Raw genomic sequence first — 25,007 nt, forward strand, 5'->3', positions numbered from 1 at the left:
TTTAAAATCTTATCAACCCATTGGGGTAGTAGATTATCAAACATACATGACAAAGCTTAAACTAAAAACGATTTGAAAATGTAAAGCTGACCACGTCATACTGAACAACTTGATGAAAACGGCCAAAAATACAAAAAATTGTGACGATTTCAGGCGACCTCAACTTTTTGACCTCAAAAGCAATAGGTCTCATTGACCCAATATGCAAACCATGCTCAAATATCAAGTCATGTGGATGAAAATTGACGATTTTATTCAACCTTTTGATCTAAAAAAACAATTGGCTTCTTGCTTTTGATTGGTGAACCAATTCAATGACTCAATATGCAAATTCTTCAAATTTACGGTCAATTCGATGGAAATTGATGATTTTATGTGACTGACCTCTTGACCAAATTATTAATTTGTCTTCTCCATATTCTCATAATAAAGCTTTGTTGAAAATTTGATGAGGAAACTCAAATGGTAAAAAAAAAAAAAGTTACAGCCCGGACAGACAAACACAGAAGTGATTGCCGTTTCGCGGGGGACGAGCTCACTAGCCAGCCGGTCTGTGAATACACCTTCCAAATTACAGGTTAGGAACCATGTATCTATTACATTGCACATGTGTATGGGAAGACGATGATGTGAGGTTAAAAGTTTTTTTGGTTTTATTTGTTAATGAGTAGAGAAAGGAAAAGAGATGATATCCAGGAAGAAGGGAGACGACAAAATGAGCATATGTAATAAACAGATGACTACAATGCAGGGTCAGCTTAATTTTTTTTTCTTTTTCAGCTGTTTTGCTATATAAAGGTAATTTCACAACAAATTCGACACTACTTTGGCTTAAGAACACGCTCAACCACAGAATTATGACTCCCACAATGCACTGCTGCAATATAATTAAGGATTAATGCATTATTATGAAATCTATTTGCAAAAAAATGATGAAGTCCTTGGAACCTGCTTAGAGATTTTATGGTCAACTTTTAACATTTATATGACCAAAATATTTTATTGTTTTACATGATACACCACACTCATATTATATACGAACTGTTAAACGGTGACAAACAGAATACCAACAAGAGAATTTACACAAGAGGTGAATATGGTTTAAGCCAAAAAGAGCTGAGGCTTGATTAATTTATTTATTCTCTCTCCAGTCTAGCCTTGTTCCCCCGGAGTGCCGGTGCTGAAGGTCTGACGTCCTTTTGTGAGAAGGGTGTGCCATGCAGTAAGGAAGCGTGTGCTCTGGCTGCAGGTTTTCTCCAATACACAGACTTCTTCGGCCACTCCCTCCGTCACTTGCAACAGCTTGGCGAGATGCTCCGCCGCCTACCGTGGAGGATAATCACAAAGCAGTTTAAAGGAGTTCACTCAAACTGGACTTTACGCCAGCAACATGGAAGAATAATTTGAAGGGACGACTTAACCTTATCAGCACTTCTAAAATATATGCAGACTTGTTCAGATGATGGCTGTAGCTCTATAAAAGCATAGTTGGCAACAAGCCAAATATACGATATAATACCAATTGTGAGGGAAAAGGAAAGCATCTGACATTCAAGGAAAGCATTTGACACTCATGAAGCTGTGTAATTATTGGGGGCTGGTAGGGAGGGGTCCCTGGTTCAGAGTTATGGAGCATCAGCAGGGGACAATGGGACCAGATGTGCAAAAATAATTTACGTAATAAATTTGGACAGCCCCCTACTGTAAAATATGGAGCTTGCTAGAATATGGCAGTCACAACTACAATGGTCTAAAAAAAAAAACACCTTTAGAGGCCATTTTTCCCCGCAAAGCGGGGGTTGGCCTTTTTCGGGAACCGTGGTTGTTGTTGTTTTTTGGTCCCCTTTTTGAAGCAATGTTTTACGGCCGGATGCCCTTCCTGACGCCAACCCTTTTTGCCGCCTTTAACGACAAACAGGGAATTACCAGTGAACTGATACTCAATTTGCCGACCTCGGAAGGATGACAGGCTGAGTCAACCCCCCTGGCGTTAATTCAGCGATCGACCGGGATTCGAACCCAGGATCCTAAGCCGGCACCCTAGCCGCTAGCCCAACACCAGGATAATAGACAACTACAATGGTCTATTATCCCATATTTAAATTAGCCTACAAACATGGTCTCCATCGTCCAAGGGCTCAAAGCAAGTGCATTTGATGTGGTTCGACACAAGGTGGTGTTACAACAGCAACGAGAAACTTCCTGCAAGGCCAGCTATTCCCGTAGGCCTGTTTGGTGTACTTTGCATCATAGACTGGTCGGATATTTCCAAAAGTTGCCAATGAATCCAAGGGCGTTTCTTTGCGAAAGTCGGCAACATATCACCTTCTATGTGTTTCTGTATGCCGAATCCAAAAAAGAATGTTGCCAAGCTGAATTTTGAAGTCAACATGCCCAAAATGACAAAATTCAAAATGGCCGCCAATTCACACCAAAAAGCTTATATATCAGCTACTAAACAATGTAGAAAGTTGATTTTGGTGGCTATGCCCACATTTTTGGGGACAAGAAAGTTGTAGTAGTAGTGTTATGACAACGAACATGAAAATGCTTTGTTTGTCTTGCTTGATCAAGCAAAGGTGTTCTCATCTGAGCAGCACTCAACCCTACAGAACATTGTAACGGAGGATATAGCCACTGGTGACATTGAAATATCTCTTCTAACTGCATATCACCATGGCCAAACACAACTAAATGCCTTTGTCAAAGGCAGACTCATGCCTCATGATCAAGAGCAAGGTGTTGTCCAGTATAAATTTCGAGATCCTATTCACAAGAATAATGCATCGACATTTGCAACCCTGTATGAAATAAAGATGCAAGACAAGAACACTGCCAAGCAGACCATTCTGAAAGTAGATTGAAGTATCCTGCACCGACTCCTTGTTGCTTACCAAGGTGGTCGGGAAGTCAACATGGAAGTAATATTACGACATGAACTCATGCCAGTACCAGTATCACTTTGTGAAATGAACAAATCCCTCAGAACTGGTACAATGTCAATATTGGCCGATGTCTTGACACAGCATGTTACTTGCCCACCATCAATCACACTTGAAGGAGAATCAGGATTGATTAATTATAATTGATGGCCAAGCATGTAGCACTTGGAAAGCCAGACAAGGCCAAAACATTTGGTCATGTGGCAGATGCATTTGTGAAATGTGTTGCAAAAAGGAAGTGCATACAAAAGAATCGATGTAGTATTTGGCAGATACCGGAAAATATCAATCAAGGCATCCACACGATCAAGACGTAACAGAAGTACTCATGCTGTTCGTCGAGTCATCGAAGATCGCAATGTTCCCCTTCCAAACAATTGGGAAAGTTTTCTTGCTCTTCCTGAAAATAAAGCTGACCATGCCAAGTTCATATCAGATGAACTGATGCTTCAAACTCAAGATCACGAGAAAACAATTGTTGTTGCTAGTGGTTTCTCTGATGAGGAAGAGGTCATAAGCTTAAATCAAGGTCTCAATTTGACCAATCTCACAGCCAACCATGAACAAGGGGGGATACTAGACTCATTTTGCATGCCATTCACATGAGCAAAGAGATGGCTATGGACAACATTGTTCTTGTTTCAAGGGATGTTGATGTCCTTATTATTCTGCTGGCTCATCTACATGAAATTTCCTGCATGTGCAAAGTGTGGTTGATGGCTGGGACAGCGAGAAAACCAAAATACATACCCCTGCGTGAAGTGTTTGAGAAGCTGCCTAAAGGATCAGAGAAAGGCATTCTTCAATTCCATGCTTTGACCGGCACAGACACTACTTCATTTGTATATGGCCATTCCAAAAAAACAGCATGAGAAATCTTTAAGCATCACTTTGACCTTCTTTTGAATGTTGGATTGGATGAACTGACAAGTGATGCTATGAAACAAGCAGAGTGTTTCATGTGCAAGATTTACAAGGTTGCAGTAGATTCACTTGATGAGGCCCGCCATATGCTCTTTGCTCGCACTGACAGTCTAGAAAAGTTGCCACCAACAAGTGATGCCTTCAGTTTCCATATATGCAAAGAGTGCACTTTCAGGTGATGGTGTGGCGACAGGCAAATATTGCCATACAGAGAGACTGCCCAATCCAGAAAATATGGGATGGCAAATTGAACAGAATGATCTTGTACCCATCCTTATGTTTTTGGAGCCAATTCCCCAAGCTTGTTTGGAAATTATTCATTGCCAATGCAAAACTGGCTGCAGAAATCTCCGGTGCAAGCAAAACTTCCTTGTACTGGACCATGTTACCTGTGCTGATGTTAACCAAGACCTCACATGCATAAACCAAACTTAAATCTGAAGACTTGCATAAACGTCTTGAATTGCATATGTATAGTAAAATAACTACACAACTATTGAATGAAATGTGAAAAGTTATCATCATGGCAAGATTTTTGGCAGAATAAAAGTGGATAGATTACTACAAGAATTAATCTTTTGATGGCTTACAAGTTCTGATATATTAGAAATCATACCTGTTTGACCATGGTGGCCATAATAAGAATTTATTTTGGCTTAATCAACTTTCCTGTCCCCAAAAATGTGGGTATAGCCACCAAATTCAACTTTCTACATTGTTTAGTAGCTGAAATATAAGCTTTTTAGTGTGAATTGGTGGCCATTTTGAATTTTGTCATTTTGGGCATGTTAACTTAAAAATTCCGCTTGGCAACATTGTTTTTTGGATTCAGCATACAAAAACACGTAGAAGATGATATGTTTCCGACTTTCTCAAAGAAACGCCCGTGGGTTTACAATTAAGAGAATACCGACCAGTCTACCATACTCCAGTTGGGGTTTAGACACAATCCCGGAGCGGAGACCCTACAAACCTCAGACGCGGCGGTGGAATTGTACAACGTGCTGTTCAAAATGTACCTTGTCAAGTTGAAAAGATAATTCGTCTTCAATTTCTTCCTCATCATTGATTTCTTCCAACCTTCCATTCCTTTCAATTGAGACGGACATGAGTTCAGCCATTCTCGTCACCTTTCCAAAGAAGAGAACAATCATTTTGTATCATGATTACATCAGCAAGCAAGTAAAGGTTAATCAAATGTCACAAGAATACAAAGTTATTCAAATGAGCACAAATTTTAAGCTTTTACAAGATCATTAACAGCAACAAAAAGAATCACAGGTCCGGGGCGTCGGTCTCCATGGATATAAAATGGCTTCTAATTGCAAGTTGGCACTGCTGCTAGTATATAGACACTCCAGTTGTGTTTGTCGGAGATACATTAATTTCGAATTGAATTAAGTTTTCTTGGTGCCTGAAATGGACGAAAAGGAAATTATTCCTTGGATGGAATAACTTGTGGATATATATATATATATACTTCTGGTAGGTATGCAAACCGCTGACACTTAGATAATACACCACCTATGAAACTTTGTGCTTCCACTAACACAAGGCATTGTCGCAGAGCATTATTTTGTACACCTCACATGTACATAAAAATATAGTGGGCGAATTAGAAATAAAATAATGGAGTGCCAGTGCCAGTTTCCATGTGAAAGTGAATTTGCTGGTAAATTAATTTGCAATCTTTATTTAATTCATAGATATTATAAATCATAGTTATTACTGAAGGTCCAAAATTTGCCCAAGATAATTGAAATATTGAAGAGGAAGTATGATTAAAAGTGTCCAAAACATTAAGACTACGAGAACAGCGCTCGGTAGGGCACGTACCCCCGCTAGGATGAACAGTTTATGTTTTGTATCCACTGATGGGCCGAATCAGTATTCCGACCTGAACCAAAATCTAATCGGCTTGTTCTCGTCACCTAACCAACTCATCCCCAAAGTTTAGTAATAACTCTTCCACACGTTTTTGAAATATCATGTTATTTATCGCTTTTCACCCGATCTCTCAATATTAAATAATTCTTGTATCCGCATCCATAATCAGATCTTCACCAAAATCGAATCAATTCGTCCTTGTCACACACACAACCGGTCCACCAAGTTTCGGCCAAATCGGTCTATAACTTTTTTGAGATATCCTGCTATGTATCGGTTTTAGTCCTCTCACTTGATGGACAAGAATTACATTAAAATTCTAGTATCCGGATCCGGATCTTCACCAAAATCGAATCGATTCGTCCTTGTCACATACGCAACATCTCCATCAAGTTTCGGCCAAATCCGTCCACAACTTTTTTGAGATATCCTGCCATGTATCGTTTTTGGCCCTATCTCCCAATGGTGAAGAATCACTTAAAAAATTCTAGTAGCCGGATCCGAATCCGGATCTTCACCAAATCGAATCATTTCGTCCTCGTCACATACGCAACATCTCCATCAAGTCTCGTCCAAATCCGTCCACAACTTTTTAAAGATATCCTGCCATGTATCGTTTTTGGCCATATCTCCCAATGGTATTGGTGAAGAATCACTTTTAAAATTCTAGTAGCCGGATCCGAATCCGGATCTTCACCAAATCGAATCATTTCGTCCTTGTCACATACGCAACATCTCCATCAAGTTTCGGCCAAATCCGTCCACAACTTTTTAAAGATATCCTGCCATGTATCGTTTTTGGCCATATCTCCCAATGGTATTGGTGAAGAATCACTTTTAAAATTCTAGTAGCCGGATCCGAATCCGGATCTTCACCAAATCGAATCATTTCGTCCTTGTCATATGCTACCTCTCTGCCAAATTTTGTCCGAATCCGTCCACAACGTTTTGAAATATCTAGTTCACAGACAGACAGACAGACAAACAGACAGGGGTGAAAACATAACCTTCATCCACCTTCGGTGGCGGAGGTAACAGAGATATTGTCTGCCAATGTCCCCTATTTACAGCCATCATGTATGAAGCATTACATGCTGTCTTTTTATTTAAAGTGAATAAATGTAACGGTGACGTCTATATCAGTTTAATTAGATGCATTTTTGACTGGTGTTGATTTTTTTTTTTCAATAGCTGTTGTTGTAAAAACACCGACTGAGGACATATGACGTCATATCTGCAGGTAATATCCTATGTTGAATTTAAGTATCCCCTATTGAGGTCTCATTGTCCTATTTCTGGGTGGCTACCTGTCTGAAATTAATCAATATGACGTGAGGAACATTCATAGAACATTTGGCACGTTTGTCCACCAGGAAACGGTAATTCCAAAATATTTCATTAAGCCACCTTACTATTAATATGTAATTTTTCATGGGATTTGTTAGGCATTAGGAGGCCTTGATCCTCAGAAGATCTACGAAATTTGGTGAAAATAGGACTATTAGTATTAGATTTAGCATCACGGGTGATGAAGTTTGCAGTCAAGTTTCATCTAAATCGTGTGTGTTGCTGACAGATGGACACCTGGCGATGCTGATACTTCACCTAAACGATATTGCAGGTAAGTTAAAAATAGTTATCAAATATTTAACCAAAATAAAATCACGAATCTCCGCAATCACGTAAGTATGATGATAATAACAATAACTGAATAAGGCCTACGCCTATGGCTATACAGAGGCCTACAAGTTAAATTAAAAACAAAAAAAAGGAATACTCCTTTGAAGGTTGACAAAAATGGAGGGGAAAAACAACCAAACAAAATCTGTGCAACAATGTCAAACATAATGAAAACTCACAATTGGATCAGTTTGGAGTTTGAGGTGCTTTGTTACTATTAGCTTGGACTGGCACTCTGGCAGCGCACGCATGCCGGGCGGGTGGGCGTCTGGAAGGCGCGCTCGTGGAGTTCCTCACCGAAATTGGCATTTTATTTGTGCTACAAATATCGTTAATCGATTTGTAAATCCGTTATAACAAGGAAGAAAAAGCTACAGAGGAAAATAATTTCGATCTTGCATACACATGTTGTTGTTGTTGTTTTTATGTTTATGTGATATATTTGTTTTAAAGGTGATACCAGTACGGCCTGAAAGTCAGTGAAGCGTCTCGTAGGAAATCATTCGATATATTCTGTGGTAAACAAGGCGGAATAAAGGATTTATTCGAGACATCGTGATGGCGTCGCGACTCTTCAAAAGCTCCACGGCGGGTATTCCGGGTAAGTTAGTCAGTAAATACCAGAATAAGGTATTTACTGGCACGTGTAGTGGAGTGTTTGTTTTATAACTGTTCCGCACAATGCCTTGTAAAGCACTATTTACGTTCGTAAGGTTTTATTACACAATAAACGTTCACTTTAAACTCGTCGAATGTGATTCTCAACTTGTACTTTCGCGTTGAATTGTTAGGTTCGAATCCCGACATCCTTGTGGGTTATGGTTGTTCATATACATTATGTATTATCCTTCGGTAGTTTTGTACGAAAGTGTCGAGCTGCATACGTCAACTTACAATGATGTTTATTTGGGGACGATGACGTCATTATTAAAGCTTTTTGAAGGCTCCTGGGGAAAAGGGGGGTGATGAAGAGGAAGAAGAAGAGGGGGGGCTTAGAGTGAACACTGGTGAGGATGACCTTTACTACTACTTTAACTGTCGCAATCGTTCCCACCCTCTTGTGCGGTAGGTTGGTGAAAGTTTTTATTTATTTATTTTCTCCTAGTCTTTCACGAAGCGGCTGGTCAGATCCGATGTTCGACGGAAAATGGCAGGAATTTGTCTTTCTTTCTTTTTTCAGGATCCTGACAATAACTCACCTACTCTTCACAAAGGACACAATAGGATCTATAATGTCCACCAACAAATGCTTGCAGATGAGACGCTCATCTTAACGTCCATGTGAGAGACGGTGCATTTTGTGACGTACCGCCATGTCTGCGAAACGTCAATACGACAGTTTGTAAGTCTGGTCGGAAATCAAACCCAGACTAGACGGTTCAAAGGTAAGTGTGCCACTTCTGCACCATCCTGTTGGACTACTACTTCCTTTGACTAAGTCAGGTTAAACTGCTCCTGTATGTTTGAATTTTGTGGACCACCCTGCATCTGTGCACAAAGGTGAGGTACTCTTTATGTTAGTCCTTCAAAAAGGCCGTCCAAGCTGCCCATGCATCAGGCTGTTTGTTAGTTTGATTGCAAATGACAACTGATTGTGGTTATCAATTTCAATACAGCAGTTACCACTTGTATTGGTAGCATTGGCGTAGTCCTGCCGGAGAGCACCGGGGCACCACCGCTCCGGCACCTCAATCCATCCGAGGCAGAGCGTATCTGCACAACAGTTGAAAAGCAAGACCGATAATATCTAACAACGGCGTAGCCAGGCTTGTTTTATACTTTAGTTGAAGAAGATAGTATGACATGGGTGGGGATACCAGTTAGCAATTAATTTCAGTATTAAAAAAAAATTCAATAAATGCCGCATTCCTGTGGCACCTTCAATCGAGTGTCATGTATTGACAGCAGGTTCGTATAGGACTTGGACAAAAAAAACTTACCTAGTCTGTGTTGCTATATCCAGTGAATGGCGAAACTGCAAATGCGGAATCCGCGAATGTCACGGATGGAAACTCTTACGTCATTTCCTCATTCTGCTTTAAACTCAATATCTCTATATTTTCATTCCAAACATCATCATTCAATCACAAATTAATACTATATTATTAATATATCAAAATATAATGTTAAATCACGATTGTATTTCGATGTTGTCAAACTCGTGAACTGTCGTCATCTGTTCACTTCCGGATTTGGGATCAAGATCCGTGTTGATCACATTTCAAAATCATAATTATATTGAGGAATTTCTGAAACCTCTGACCTATCTTACCTGCTGAGACCCAAACACATTCCATGGAAGGTTATTATATTTCCTTTTTGTAAAATCTGCAATTGTAATGGTTACTAAACGCTGTCCTGTCATGTGACCAGACCCTCAGCTCTGATTGGTGTACGTTTGTGTGGACATGCATACATGCACCATACGGATAGACAAGCACTGTTCCAGATGGTATTGCCTTATGGCTACTTTGTAAAACAAAAAACAAAAACAAAAAAACACCTGCATTCACGATTAGTTGTTATTGTGCTTTGTGTAATTTCACCGTCAAATAATTGGGGCCAAAGCTTGTCCTGAAGCTTTATGTCAATATGTTGGACACTTTGTATAAGGAGTGATATAACAACACAGGTGTATAGGCAACACATATCTGGATGAATTGCCGAATACAGCAAGGTCCGGAAGTGAGACAAACTTTCCAACCATTATATATCCAGATTTAGCGAATTATCTTGTATTTACAAAAAGTATTGTTATGTCGGCGGGGGTAGTAATATGTAGAGCCAGATAGATCTGTGTAGGTAACGTGCTTCGTCTGTCGCGGTAAGGAATCTGCCCTGTAATAAGTTTCATGTGTAGGCGTTTTGTCGGTTAAGAGTATATCTGTGAGCATACCAGGATGTTCGAGTGATAAGTAGAGTAGGGATTAAAGAATAAAGCCCTGTATGTCTTACCCGGTCAGCCAAACCTTTGTCCTGTATGGCAATGCACACCACTTAGACACTTAGGTAGGATCTTTATTGCAACACTAAATAACTCCCTTCCCTAACATGACATTGGAAGACGAACAGGCAAAAGGAAACCAGGCTAGGACACCGCCGCATGGCCGCCGCCAATTACACCTCCGACAGGCCTAACCACATCGGGTGCCATGTGCTATCACCACGCTACACGCTACGAGCTATCACCACGCTACATGCTACGAGCTATCGCCACGCTACGGTCCTGTGATTGGTCGGCACGCTCGGCTCGAACCTCCAGCTAATGCGAGAGGTGCGAAGCTGGAAGGTTCGGTGGAAGTCGCTGGTTGGTAGCGCGCCAAGGCTGACGTCACCGGCAAGGTTATTTAAGGGAGCCCCGAACGCCATTTGCTCTCTTGGTGCTTGGACATAATTCGCTCTTCTCTTCTCTTCTTCGTTTTGCACAGCTAGCCTTTTTGGACATCCGGCGCTTCGTTTTGCGCAGCCCGAGTTAAGTTGAGTCATAGCCCGAGTGGAGTTCGCTTGCGTCTTGCACGTTTGCTTCGGGAGAGCTGACTGGGACGTGGCAGGCCGATCGTGTGTGAAGATCGACCTCGCTTGGAGCCGCTAGCCTGCGTTGGACGCGCGGTGCTTTTCCTGCTGTGGGACCTCGTGGGTGCTTTGGAATTTGGAGCAAGGCCTGGTGGCGCGCGAGCTCGAACGGAGCTTGGAGCCGCATGGTGGATGATACCAAGACAAGACGAGGGACAGATAAGGCCAATCCCCATTACATTTTACACAACGTGTTCTTTTCCTTTAATTCATATTCCTGTCTCTCGTTTCTGATATCTGTGTGTGGGGTCGTCCCAATTTAGGCTTCTTTATTAGTTTATTCCCGCGTTTTCCTGTTCCTGCGTTCCGGTCCAGTTCTGACGTTTTCTTTAAAGGGGATTTTGAATTGTGAGATTAAGTGTGTGCGAGCGTTAATTGTTAAACTATTGTTTATCGTGGTAAAATGTGCATATTTCGTTTACCACTCATTTTGGGGACTCAGATGGTTAGTCTCATGTTAAAAGTTTATGTGACGGTCGATCTGGCGATTACATCATGGCCGACATTTTTGCAGGACTCTGGTACCTCAAAATTTGGTGCCACACCTGTGATTGATAGTGCTGTAAAAGTGCTGTCCATTTCATTTAACAGTTTTTTTCGGTGTACCTCTGGTGACTGCAGTGAGACTCTGTGAGGTATTTTTACCGAGCACTACAGCCGGCAGATTGTGCAGTACAAGCAACCCACCTGTGCCAAGAATCACAACACACTACTCCATCTATCCACGTGAAAAGGACCCCCGATGGGAGGGTGAGATCTCTGATGCATTTCTTTGTTTTGTTCACTACTTTGGAAGTTAACGTAACTCATTCAGTTTTGAAACTTCTCAATCAAAAATGAATGCAATGCTTTATAAAACGTGCTTTTGTCGTCACGATTTCAAACTCTTCAAGGTGTGAATATGGAACGCTTTTCGGACAACGTGGACGTTTTGGTGGTCGGGGGAGGTCCGGCAGGACTGACGACCGCGATCCGTCTCAAACAGCTTGCAAAACAAGGTAGTCAGGAACTGCGTGTTTGTCTGGTGGAGAAGGCTTCCCATCTTGGAGCCCACATTCTCTCCGGTGCCTGCATAGAACCCTTGGCCCTCAATGAACTTTTCCCTGACTGGAAGGAAAGAGGGGTGAGCATTTTGGAAGAACAAGTTCTGGTTTGGAACCTGGAGACTCTTCTAGCTTTGCAAATGCAATAGGCTTTGTGGTTTATCATTATTTTTGTTTGTCACTTGCTTTCTAAGCCTCGACTTATGATTACTGGTCCAAGTATAAAGCTGTCATCCTCATGCATTGCAGGTAGGTCTTTACACAAATTGCTACGCCATCCTTCAGATGAGCCATTAAGCCAGCTATCCTAACTGCTAGCACTTGCTTGTTGATGTTGAAGATGCCATGGTACCTTTTTTTAAGGGTAGGCGTTTTTATGCTGGTATTCTTGCCAAATCCTACTTTTCTGTCCTAATCGATGTAGTGCAATCCATCAGCAGTATTGTTGAATGAATGAATGAATGATCGTTTTAAGGCCATTTTCCCCGCTAGAGCGGGGGTTAGCCTTGCTGGCCCCATGACAATCATGGTTCCCTGTTTGAGGCAATGTTTTTATGGCCGGATGCCCTTCCTGACGCCAACCCTTGGTCACGCTCTTACGATGCGCAGGGATACGGTGTACCTATTCTAAACCGGGGTACACACCAGGATCATTCATCCCAGCAAGCTGGTACTCAATTTGCCGACCTCGGAAGGATGACAGGCTGACAGGCATATTGTTATGCCTCCATAAATAATACAAACCTGCATCCAAGTATCCTAACTGTGGGCGTGAGGTGTGGGAGGAGTTGGGGACAGAATGGGTGACCACATACAAAAATGTGGGGAGAGCGCACAAAAATGTGGGGAGACCATGGGGCGTGTTGGTGTATAAGTCCCTGGTGTTGGGCTAGCGGCTAGGGTACCAGCTTAGGATCCTAGGATCCTGGGTTCGAATCCTGGTCGATCGCTGAATTAACGCCAGGGGGGTTGACTCAGCCTGTCATCCTTCCGAGGTCGGCTAATTGAGTACCAGTTCACTGGTAATTCCCTGTTTGTCGTTAAAAGGCGGCAAAAAGGGTTGGCGTCAGGAAGGGCATCCGGCCGTAAAACATTGCTTCAAAAAGGGGACCAAAAAACAACAACAACCACGGTTCCCAAAAAAGGCCAACGCCCGCTTTGCGGGGAAAAATGGCCTCTAAAGGTGGTTATTTTTTGTTATATATCCAAGTGCAGTATACATGGCAATGATTAAATATACCAGTGGTCAACACTAACCTTTTAGGGGGCTTGCCCTGCTGGGCAACCATTTCAGAATTTTGGTTGCCCAGGGAAAAAAATGTTTTTCATTCATTAGCACAACCACTATTCAACTCGACAATCATAGCGTGTTTTGGTTTTGCAAGCGACCACGTGAGCATCCAGCAAGATATGAGTTTGCTCAGGGCGTTTTCATGGTAACCTTAGTAAAGGGAGGTATATAATAATGGACTTGTGTGTCTTGCACACAGACACACACACACACATACCACCTTTCCGATTACCTTAACACCTTTGCAAGCGCTCACACAAAAGATCGCGAGTAACAATGATATCACTGTTAACATTTACTAGCGGGCACGCCCTCTGGTCGGGATTACCCATGTCGACCCACTACACATGGATGGCCGTTTAGTGTCCAGAGAACCAAAGAAACGTAAAATTGTCAGGGATAGCACCGCAATCACAATACAGTAATCATCAGGAAGAGTCACAAGGTGAGGAAAGCGTGTGATAAAGATGCAGCACGGTAATCACAATATTGTAATCACCGCTGTGAGGGATGAGGTAACATGACGTGAGGAAAGTGTATGATAGACGCAGCACCGTTATCACAATATTGTAATCACCGCTGTGAGAGATGAGGTAACATGACGTGAGGAAAGCGTGTGATAAAGATGCAGCACGGTAATCACAATATAGTAATCACCGCTGTGAGGGATGAGGTAACATGACGTGAGGAAAGTGTGTGATCGACGCAGCATCGTTATCACAATATTGTAATCACCGCTGTGAGAGATGAGGTAACATGAGGTGAAGAAAGTGTGTGATCGACGTAGCATCGTTATCACAATATTGTAATCACCGCTGTGAGGGATGAGGTAACATGAGGTGAGGAAAGTGTGTGATCGACGCAGCATCGTTATCACAATATTGTAATCACCGCTGTGAGAGATGAGGTAACATGACGTGAGGAAAGTGTGTGATCGACGCAGCATCGTTATCACAATATTGTAATCACCAATGTGAGGGATGAGGTAACATGACGTGAGGAAAGTGTGTGATCGACGTAGCATCGTTATCACAATAGTGTAATCACCGCTGTGAGAGATGAGGTAACATGACGTGAGGAAAGTGTGTGATCGACGCAGCATCGTTATCACAATATTGTAATCACCGCTGTGAGAGATGAGGTAACATGACGTGAGGAAAGCATGTGGTAGACGCAGCATCGTTATCACAATAGTGTAATCACCAATGTGAGAGGTGTGGAAAGTGCGTGATAAAGACTCCACCGGCCGCACCGTAATCACAGCATTGTAATCACCACTATGCGAGGTGAGGAAACATGAGGTGAGGAAACGTGTGATTTGCCGAACCTCCCAAATGGGCCGTTGTTTTCTGACGCAAATCGACACAATAACTATAAAAACGAATAAAGATGCTGGAAAAACGGTCACATCCAATTGGTCAGTGCCACGCCCAATCGACGAGTGAATATTTCTGACATAGATTCAGCCACACAACCTTTATTAGTCAATTATTGATCCAGAAGAACATTCTGCACATCAAAAATTGTTTTGTACATACATATTCAATGTTGTCAATATGGATGTTCAAGGCACGATAATGAGGTTGCCTGATGCCAAATTTTGGTTGACTGAGCAACGTTAATCTCGAGCCTTGAATATATCTCAATTTTTATAACTTTTTTTATTTGAAATCTCTGACCTCCAAATTAAGCCTTTTGTGGGGTGGTCTTTTTTATTTTATTTTTTTTTTGTATACAGAGTCGAGGCTCGTGAAAGAGCTAACATTTATCAAACAAACAAATCAAACAAGCAAACAAAGTATATAAAAAGGGGAGCGGTCGACAAGATGGGGAGAGAAGGGGAGGAAGCGCACAAACACAACATTTGAGAGCAGCGACATCGGGAGATGTGTGGGAGGGAGAGGGCCTGGGGGGGGGGGGGGGCAGGATAGGTATAAAACGCAAGGACACCAAGGACTTTCAGGAAAGAAGTCGGCACCTCAAAAAGTGGATTTGGGGTGAAATTAGCGGGGGTAGAAAAGATCAAGGTTTTGGATTGGGGAAGATAAGAGATGATGGTGAACAGCCGTTTTAAAGACCTGGAGGGAGGAGTGGGATTGAAGAGAGTGAGGGAGTTTGTTCCAGAGGTGGGAGAAAAGAGGAATGAAGGAGTGAAGGTGAGCAGAGAGTGTTGATTTTGGCAGTTTAACCATAAGAGGGTAGCAGGCAGATCTTGTGCGACCTGTAGGAATATTTGGGGGACAGAGCCCAGAGAGAGCTGGGGGAGCAAGGCCGGAGAGGAGTCGGCAGAAGACGGAAAGACCACCAACCTGCCTGCAGTGAGTAAGTGAAACGCCCTCGGAGATAGCGTCATCGCGGGAGATTCCAATGATTCTGAATGCTTTGGTTTCAACAGTGTGAAGACGAGCTAGGTGTGAGGCAGGAGCACCAGCCCAGAGGGGAGAGCAGTACTCCATTGAGCTGCGGATGAAAGCCTTGTATGTGGTGAGGAGCTCAGGTGTGCCAAGGAAGGACTTCGCACGACGGAGGATGCCCAGTCGGCGACTGGCTTTGGAAGCCAGCTTGGAAATGTGGTTTTCCCAGGAAAGATCATGGCAGTTAGTGAGACCCAAAAGCTTGAGTGACAGAACTTCTTGGAGAGGAATATTCAGAAAGTAGATGGGAGGGTTGTCCAGTCGGTCTTTTCGTAGAGACTTCGAAGAGTGTGAGATTTGTCAGGATTGAAAGACATGTTCCACTTGTTTGCCCAGTCTGTGATTTTGTCCAGGTCTGCAGAGAGTGAGGAGGCTGCAGACTGCCGATCTGAGGGATGAGGAATGGAGCCGCAGAGAGTGGAGTCATCAGCAAAGAGATAGAGAGGATTTTCAAGAGAGTCAGAGAGATCATTGATGAAGACCACAAAAAGCACAGGGCCCAGAACACTGCCTTGGGGAACTCCAGCCTGAACAGGAAGAGGAGATGAGAGAAACCCATTCAGGGCCACACGTTGACTACGACTAGAGAGGAAGTCCGCCAGCCATGCGTGGAGATTTCCATGGATACCAAAGGAGGAGAGTTTGGTGAGCAGAGCGGGGTGCCAGACCGTATCGAAGGCACGTGATATGTCGAGGGAGACGGCTCTAATTTCCTGTTTGGCATTGAGGACCTCCATCCATTGTTGAGACAGCAGAAGCAGCATGTCCAGAGTAGAGTGACCTGGTCTGAAACCAAATTGATGATCAGAGATCAAGCCATTGGAGGAGAGGAAAGATTTAGTATCCAAAGCAATGATGGATTCCATGACTTTGCTGATAATTGGGAGAAGGCTGATTGGTCTGTAGTTGCTAGGATCTGTTTTTGCACCTTTTTTGTGCAAAGCGGTGATGTTGGCTGATTTCCAAGCAGATGGCCGTTGACCTTGAGCAAAAGAGAGGGTGAAGAGAACAGAGAGAGGGAGTGAAAGAGCAGAAGAACAGGATTTTAGGACCCGTGGGCTGATGCCATCAGGTCCAGTTGCAGAATCAAAGTCGAGGGTTGACAGAAACTTTTCCACCTTGTCAGGAGGAAAGGACACGGAGTCCAGGAGCAGCTGCGTACGACTGGGTACGGTGGGTACAGAGAGGGATGGGTTTGGGACACAAGATTTAGAGGCAAACACAGAGTTGAGGCATTCAGCTTTTTCACGTGCAGAGTCAGCTGTGTAGCCATTTGAGGTAAGGGAGGGGATGGAGGGGGAACAAACACCAGAAACAGATTTGACCAGACGCCACCAGGATTTGGAAGAGGGAGACAGATAAGAGAGTTCGGTCTTGAGAATGGAGAGATATTGTTTCCTGGCTCTCCTGAGGGTGGACACACACTTGTTTTGGGCTTTGTGAAAGGAAATGAGATTTCCTTCCGTTGGATTTGCTTTCCAGGAGACGAAGGCAAGTTGTTTCTGGGCAACAGCCTCACCACAAGATTCCGTGTACCATGGATGGGAGGAAGGGTATGACAACTGAAGACGAGATGGGATAAATCTGCGCATGAGAGAGTCTCATGAGAGAGATTTATTTGAAAGAAAGGCATTTATTTTATGAAAACAATTTAAGACAAAGAAGGTAAGGTGAGTGGCCAAGACAGTGTTGTTGTTGTTGTTGGTGGTGTTGTGTAGCCCCAGGCAGTTCTTTCAACCAAGCCCGTGGCACGGAGACAGCCGATTGATCTCACAGAAGCGACCCAGAAATCCTCCACATCTAGGATGGTGCACCCCCGCTTTCATGAAGTCAGGGCCATGATAGAGATAGAGATAGAAGAGACAAGAGGGAAAGGGCCGGTCCATGGGGACCAAGCGGCACTTTGACTGTGACCTCACTGCCTTGACGAATCCGGGAAGAATGGGGAGGATTTGACGCCCGACTTGCATTGGGGTGTGCAGCCACCGCAGAGGCTCTTGGACACCCGATAGTCCAAGATAGTGTTGCTTTGGTCACTCCCCTTATGGCCAAGACTGTGGCTATTTTGCATACTGAACAACGTGGCTTTTGAAGAATGTGAATTTTTTAAATAAAATGTAACATTTGCTTTCAAATTGAAAATATAAAGTTTAATGAAAGTCGGGTTGAGTCCCAAGCTTTTAGAAAAGGACATTGAAAAACATGTACTGTATTTGACAACAGAAGAATCGATGAGAATAATCTGCTGAATATAACCATTGTGTGCTTGGCAATTCCACAGGCCCCGTTACATACGCCCATCACTCAGGATAAGTTTGCAATCCTCACCAAGAAATATCGCATCCCTGTTCCCATACTTCCTGGTAAGACCCTACCCTTGAGTTTTTGACAAGCTCACGGAATGTCAGTATTGCACCATTGATGACTCGATATTTGACACAAGTACTTGAAATGTTGGTTCTGTTGTATAATTTAATTATTGTTAAATTTGTATTTCCATTGGTGAACATTTTGATCATAATTAAATGATGTGACACAAATGTCTCAAAATACTAATGAATTATTTTTTTTGTCACACCTACCCTGAGCAGGCCTGCCAATGAACAACCATGGTAATTACATTGTGCGCCTTGGGAACTTCGTACGCTGGCTTGGAGAGCAAGCCGAAGATATTGGAGTAGAAATCTACCCTGGCTATGCAGCGAGCGAGGTCTCACTCCCTTTTTCTTCTTGTTACGTACATTATTTCAATGCAGAAATCTCAGCTCATGGAGGAACTAAATGAAAGAGAGTGGTGGTTTATGGGCTGATAAAGAGCAGACCCTGGTACTCTTCTCCTGGTGTGCGTGCATGTGCGCACGTGTGCATGCATGCGTAGTTGGTTGTTATCTCCATATGCAGGTTTCAGAATATGTAACAGAGTCCTCCCAGGTATCGAAGTATCCACCTCTTTCATTGAAGGATCATGATTCATGGACCAGTTTGTGAAGTTTTATTATTCTCAAAGTTTTGTTTTGAAGGCTCTCTTGAGGATTGCCACCGAGCCTCAGACAGCTTCCATTTTGGTTTAAATTGGTTTAAAGTACCTTTAGTCGATGTAGTATACTGCTTTATTCTACCAGGTGAGTGCCCAGGGGTATTGCCCCTATTTTATATTCTATAGAGATGTAGTTCTTTCCCTGAGTGGTATCAAGACCTGAACCAATATCTAATTTGCTTATTCTTGTCACCTACCCAACTCAACCACCAAGTTTCATCCAAATCCGTCAGTAACTTTCTGAGACATCCTGCTATATATCGTTTTTGACCCTATCTCTCAATGGTGAAGAATCATTAAAAAACCAGGTTGAACAGTTTACGTTTTGTATCCCACTAATAGGCTGGATCTGGATCCGGATCTTCACCAAAATCGAATCATTTCATCCTTGTCACACACCCAACCTCTCCACCAAATTTCGTCCGAATCCATCCACAATATTTTGAGATATCCTGTTCACAGACAGGGGTGAAAATATAACCTCCGCCCACCTTCGGTGGCAGAGGTAATTATGGTGGGAAGGGAAAGATTGGCACATCTGAAGGGAATTTCCTTATTTCAATCCATTTTCCATAACTTTTAACTTTTCATGTTAAATCGGCTCTGCAATTATGCACATTTAAGTGGATTATACTTTGCATCTTCTTGGGTTTTATTAAATGGCCAATGTTAGGACAAGAGGATTAATAGAACCTGATTTTGTGAGGTTTGATGAATAGAACCTGTATACATAATTGTATGAAAAAAAGAGGGAAAGCAGAAGATTTAAATTGAAGGAAGGAAAAGGATGTGTTAGGGAGGGCAGATAATTTTTAGAGGAAGGAATAATCAAAATAATTGGGAGGAGAGAAAAGAAGGATAAATGTGGGACATAAGAGGAGGTCAAAATTCCACCATTATTGCAGATGTAATGTTGATGGCCCCTCATTATGGCAAACTGCCATCATTATACTCGTACTTTGCCTCTTCTTGGGCTTTTTGTGAATGTGTTTCAAACTCTGACTGGTGCAGGTGCTGTACAATGATGATGGCAGCGTGAAAGGGGTGTCGACGGGTGATGTGGGGATTCATCGTGATGGCTCTCCCAAGGCAAGTGCAAAGCACGATGTGACACATGAAGCGATGTATACATACAGGGTGTTCGAAAATAGATGTACCAAAAGTAACGTTGAATAGTTTTATTCTTATTCGAAATACTAGACATAAATTTGATATGAATGCATGCAGTAGACTTCTACGTTTATTTTTGTTATGGTATTGTTTGGATATTCTCGAATTATTAATAAACTTCTACATATCACCCATCATTCACTATAATCGATCTAATTCGGCGTTCAAATTCTGAAAAAACATTTTCCAATGCAGCTGTAGGGATGGATGACACAGCATCAACAATACGATGGTTAGGTTTTTCAAGGTCCCTTGGTTTGCTCGTGTAGACTTTACTTTTAAAAAAAACACCAGAGATTTAAAAAAAAAAAAAAAATCTAAAGGTGTTAAATCAGGTGAACAATCCGGCCATTTCATAGCTCCTCCTTGACCAATCCAATGGTCTGGCAAAGTTTGATTTAAAAACTGACAAGTACACATACATTCAAAGTACACCGCCCCATGCCAAATAATTAAATATGCTGCAGCGCGGCATTGCCGGGGCGCCTCCGGCGCCCGGCAATACCGCAGTGCAGCTCATTGAGGCTGCATTGGGAGGGAGAGGTGTACACTAATTGATTGATTAATTGTATAATTAAAATCAATAAAAGATTATCACAAAATATTTTCATAATCAATTGGCTAATCGCATAACTAAACCACTAGTGCTTCATCCGAAGATGTATCTTTTAGAAATTTAATTAAATAAGTCATTTATAAAAAATTAAATAATTAATTGATTACTCAATAAATAATTAATCGATTAATCAATAAATAATTAATAGATGAAATGATTAATCAATAAATCAAAAATATCCTTGATAGCCACATCACTTGGTCACTCATGTCCAAATATTAGCTTCCCAGCTCAAAAGGTGCCTGAGATATTGGCCAAATGAGAAAGAAAATAAATAAATGATTAATAATGAAAATAAATAAATAATAATCATAAAAAAATTAAATTATTAATCAATTTGGTCAGAGAACACATAAACTACCACTATTTCATCAGAATCTGTAACTTAAAAAAAAAAATTTTTTTTGTCATTAATCGAATAATTAAATAATTAATCGATTAATTGATTAATTAATGAATCAAAAATATCCTTTGCAGCCAAATCACCTGGTCATTGGCATGTCCAAATGTCAGCTTCCTAACTCAAAAGGTGCCTGAGTTAATGGTCAGAAGAGAAAGGAAATTTGATTAATTAAATAAGTACTTAATTAATCGCTAATAATTAAATAACTCCTCAATTTATTGATTAATCAAAAAAAAAAATACCGTTTTTGACAAAGGACTTGCTCACAATTGTGCCGAAATTTCAACTTCCTAGCTCAAAGGATGGCTGAGATATCGCCCGGACAAACAAACAAGAAAGAAAACAAACAAACAAGAAAGAAAACAAACGAGTACAAATACATTCAAAGTACACCGCCCCATGCCAAATAATTAAATATGCTGCAGCGCGGCATTGCCGGGCCGCCTCTGGCGCCCGGCAATACCGCAGTGCAGCTCATTGAGGCTGCATTGGGAGGGAGAGGTGTACACTAATTGATTGATTAATTGTATAATTAAAATCAATAAAAGATTATCACAAAATATTTTCATAATCAATTGGCTAATCGCATAACTAAACCACCAGTGCTTCATCCGAAGATGTATCTTTTAGAAATTTAATTAAATAAGTCATTTATAAAAAATTAAATAATTAATTGATTACTCAATAAATAATTAATCGATTAATCAATAAATAATTAATAGATGAAATGATTAATCAATAAATCAAAAATATCCTTGATAGCCACATCACTTGGTCACTCATGTCCAAATATTAGCTTCCCAGCTCAAAAGGTGCCTGAGATATTGGCCAAATGAGAAAGAAAATAAATAAATGATTAATAATGAAAATAAATAAATAATAATCATAAAAAAATTAAATTATTAATCAATTTGGTCAGAGAACACATAAACTACCACTATTTCATCAGAATCTGTAACTTAAAAAAAAAAAATTTTTTTGTCATTAATCGAATAATTAAATAATTAATCGATTAATTGATTAATTAATAAATCAAAAATATCCTTTGCAGCCAAATCACCTGGTCATTGGCATGTCCAAATATCAGCTTCCTAACTCAAAAGGTGCCTGAGTTAATGGTCAGAAGAGAAAGGAAATTTGATTAATTAAATAAGTACTTAATTAATCGCTAATAATTAAATAACTCCTCAATTAATTGATTAATCAAAAAACAAAAAATACCGTTTTTGACAAAGGACTTGCTCACTATTGTGCCGAAATTTCAGCTTCCTAGCTCAAAGGATGGCTGAGATATCGTCCGGACAAACAAACAAGAAAGAAAACAAGTACACATACATTCAAAGTACACCGCCCCATGCCAAATAATTAAATATGCTGCAGCGCGGCATTGCCGGGGCGCCTCCGGCGCCCGGCAATACCGCAGTGCAGCTCATTGAGGCTGCATTGGGAGGGAGAGGTGTACACTAATTGATTGATTAATTGTATAATTAAAATCAATAAAAGATTATCACAAAATATTTTCTTAATCAATTGGCTAATAGCATACCTAAAGCACTAGTGCTTCATCCGAAGATGTATCTTTTAGAAATTTAATTAAATAAGTCATTTATAAAAAATTAAATAATTAATTGATTACTCAATAAATAATTAATCGATTAATCAATAAATACTTAATAGATGAAATGATTAATCAATAAATCAAAAATATCCTTGATAGCCACATCACTTGGTCACTCATGTCCAAATATTAGCTTCCCAGCTCAAAAGGTGCCTGAGATATTGGCCAAATGAGAAAGAAAATAAATAAATGATTAATAATGAAAATAAATAAATAATAATCATAAAAAAATTAAATTATTAATCAATTTGGTCAGAGAACACATAAACTACCACTATTTCATCAGAATCTGTAACTTTAAAAAAAAAATTTTTTTTGTCATTAATCGAATAATTAAATAATTAATCGATTAATTGATTAATTAATAAATCAAAAATATCCTTTGCAGCCAAATCACCTGGTCATTGGCATGTCCAAATATCAGCTTCCTAACTCAAAAGGTGCCTGAGTTAATAATGGTCAGAAGAGAAATGAAATTTAATTAATTAAATAAGTACTTAATTAAACGCTAATAATTAAATAACTCCTCAATTAATTGATTATTCAAAAAACAAAAAATACCGTATTTGACAAAGGACTTGCTCACTACTGTGCCGAAATTTCAGCTTCCTAGCTCAAAGGATGGCTGAGATATCGCCCGGACAACCAAGAAAGAAAACAAACAAACAAACAACCAGAGTGAAAACTGAGTACTCTCTTTCAGCGTGCGTCACTGCCGAGCCCCCTTTGGTGCCCGGCAATGACGATTTGCAATGCCTGGAGATGGCATAGGAAAGGAGCGGTGTACAACAAGTACACATACATTCAAAGTACACCGCCCCCATGCCAAATAATTAAATATCCTACAGAGCGGCATTGCCGGGGCGCCTCCGGCGCCCGTCAATACCGCAGTGCAGCTCATTGAGGCTGCATTGGGAGGGAGAGGTGTACACTAATTGATTGATTAATTGTATAATTAAAATCAATAAAAGATTATCACAAAATATTTTCTTAATCAATTGGCTAATAGCATACCTAAAGCACTAGTGCTTCATCCGAAGATGTATCTTTTAGAAATTTAATTAAATAAGTCATTTATAAAAAATTAAATAATTAATTGATTACTCAATAAATAATTAATCGATTAATCAATAAATACTTAATAGATGAAATGATTAATCAATAAATCAAAAATATCCTTGATAGCCACATCACTTGGTCACTCATGTCCAAATATTAGCTTCCCAGCTCAAAAGGTGCCTGAGATATTGGCCAAATGAGAAAGAAAATAAATAAATGATTAATAATGAAAATAAATAAATAATAATCATAAAAAAATTAAATTATTAATCAATTTGGTCAGAGAACACATAAACTACCACTATTTCATCAGAATCTGTAACTTTAAAAAAAAAAAATTTTTTGTCATTAATCGAATAATTAAATAATTAATCGATTAATTGATTAATTAATAAATCAAAAATATCCTTTGCAGCCAAATCACCTGGTCATTGGCATGTCCAAATATCAGCTTCCTAACTCAAAAGGTGCCTGAGTTAATAATGGTCAGAAGAGAAATGAAATTTAATTAATTAAATAAGTACTTAATTAAACGCTAATAATTAAATAACTCCTCAATTAATTGATTATTCAAAAAACAAAAAATACCGTATTTGACAAAGGACTTGCTCACTACTGTGCCGAAATTTCAGCTTCCTAGCTCAAAGGATGGCTGAGATATCGTCCGGACAACCAAGAAAACAAACAAGAAACCAGAGTGAAAACTGAGTACTCTCTTTCAGCGTGCGTCACTGCCGAGCCCCCTTCGGTGCCCGGCAATGACGATTTGCAATGCCTGGAGGTGGCATAGGAAAGGAGCGGTGTACAACAAACAAGAAAGAAAGAAAACAAGTACACATACATTCAAAGTACACCGCCCCATGCCAAATAATTAAATATGCTGCAGCGCGGCATTGCCGGGGCGCCTCCGGCGCCCGGCAATACCGCAGTGCAGCTCATTGAGGCTGCATTGGGAGGGAGAGGTGTACACTAATTGATTGATTAATTGTATAATTAAAATCAATAAAAGATTATCACAAAATATTTTCATAATCAATTGGCTAATCGCATAACTAAACCAGTAGTGCTTCATCCGAAGATGTATCTTTTAGAAATTTAATTAAATAAGTCATTTATAAAAAATTAAATAATTAATTGATTACTCAATAAATAATTAATCGATTAATCAATAAATACTTAATAGATGAAATGATTAATCAATAAATCAAAAATATCCTTGATAGCCACATCACTTGGTCACTCATGTCCAAATATTAGCTTCCCAGCTCAAAAGGTGCCTGAGATATTGGCCAAATGAGAAAGAAAATAAATAAATGATTAATAATGAAAATAAATAAATAATAATCATAA

At 40.5% G+C, this 25,007-nt stretch overlaps 2 protein-coding genes across 3 annotated transcripts; one reads left to right on the forward strand and one right to left on the reverse strand.

Moving 5' to 3' along the window:
• Nucleotides 1-232: 232 nt before the first annotated feature.
• LOC137424737 (uncharacterized) lies at nucleotides 233-7,704 on the reverse strand. Its single transcript, XM_068112495.2, has 3 exons — nucleotides 7,613-7,704; nucleotides 4,886-4,996; nucleotides 233-1,323 (listed from the first exon to the last, which is right to left on the reverse strand). Exons 1-3 carry the CDS (start codon nucleotides 7,682-7,684, stop codon nucleotides 1,153-1,155), a joined length of 354 nt encoding a protein of 117 aa, XP_067968596.2. The 5' UTR covers nucleotides 7,685-7,704; the 3' UTR covers nucleotides 233-1,152.
• A 186-nt stretch (nucleotides 7,705-7,890) lies between these two features.
• LOC144888234 (electron transfer flavoprotein-ubiquinone oxidoreductase, mitochondrial-like) lies at nucleotides 7,891-19,999 on the forward strand. 2 transcript variants are annotated; one of them, XM_078769489.1, is made up of 6 exons: nucleotides 7,891-8,034; nucleotides 11,628-11,756; nucleotides 11,900-12,129; nucleotides 18,036-18,117; nucleotides 18,346-18,464; nucleotides 19,803-19,999. In XM_078769489.1, the coding sequence occupies exons 1-6, from the start codon at nucleotides 7,992-7,994 to the stop codon at nucleotides 19,965-19,967; spliced, it is 768 nt and encodes a 255-aa protein (XP_078625615.1). In that variant the 5' UTR covers nucleotides 7,891-7,991; the 3' UTR covers nucleotides 19,968-19,999. The 2 variants fall into 2 exon arrangements, with proteins under 2 accessions (XP_078625615.1, XP_078625616.1); XM_078769490.1 differs by having other exon boundaries at nucleotides 7,891-8,025; nucleotides 19,803-19,995.
• Nucleotides 20,000-25,007: the final 5,008 nt, after the last annotated feature.

The sequence above is a fragment of the Myxine glutinosa genome, unplaced genomic scaffold (assembly GCF_964187855.1).
Source record: "Myxine glutinosa unplaced genomic scaffold, kmMyxGlut1.1 SCAFFOLD_2778, whole genome shotgun sequence".
In the NCBI taxonomy this organism is placed as follows: domain Eukaryota; kingdom Metazoa; phylum Chordata; class Myxini; order Myxiniformes; family Myxinidae; genus Myxine; species Myxine glutinosa.

Coding starts and splice junctions, on each gene's coding strand:
- LOC144888234 (XM_078769489.1), top strand. CDS start 7,992: ATGGCGTCGCGACTCTTCAAAAGCTCCACGGCGGGTATTCCGG. Junction 11,757..11,899: donor AAAGGACCCCCGATGGGAGG/GTGAGATCTCTG, acceptor AAACTCTTCAAG/GTGTGAATATGGAACGCTTT. Junction 18,118..18,345: donor CCCTGTTCCCATACTTCCTG/GTAAGACCCTAC, acceptor TACCCTGAGCAG/GCCTGCCAATGAACAACCAT.
- LOC137424737 (XM_068112495.2), bottom strand. CDS start 7,684: ATGCGTGCGCTGCCAGAGTGCCAGTCCAAGCTAATAGTAACAAAGCAC. Junction 4,997..7,612: donor AACTCCAAACTGATCCAATT/GTGAGTTTTCAT, acceptor TTCTTTGGAAAG/GTGACGAGAATGGCTGAACT. Junction 1,324..4,885: donor TATCTTTTCAACTTGACAAG/GTACATTTTGAA, acceptor CCTCCACGGTAG/GCGGCGGAGCATCTCGCCAA.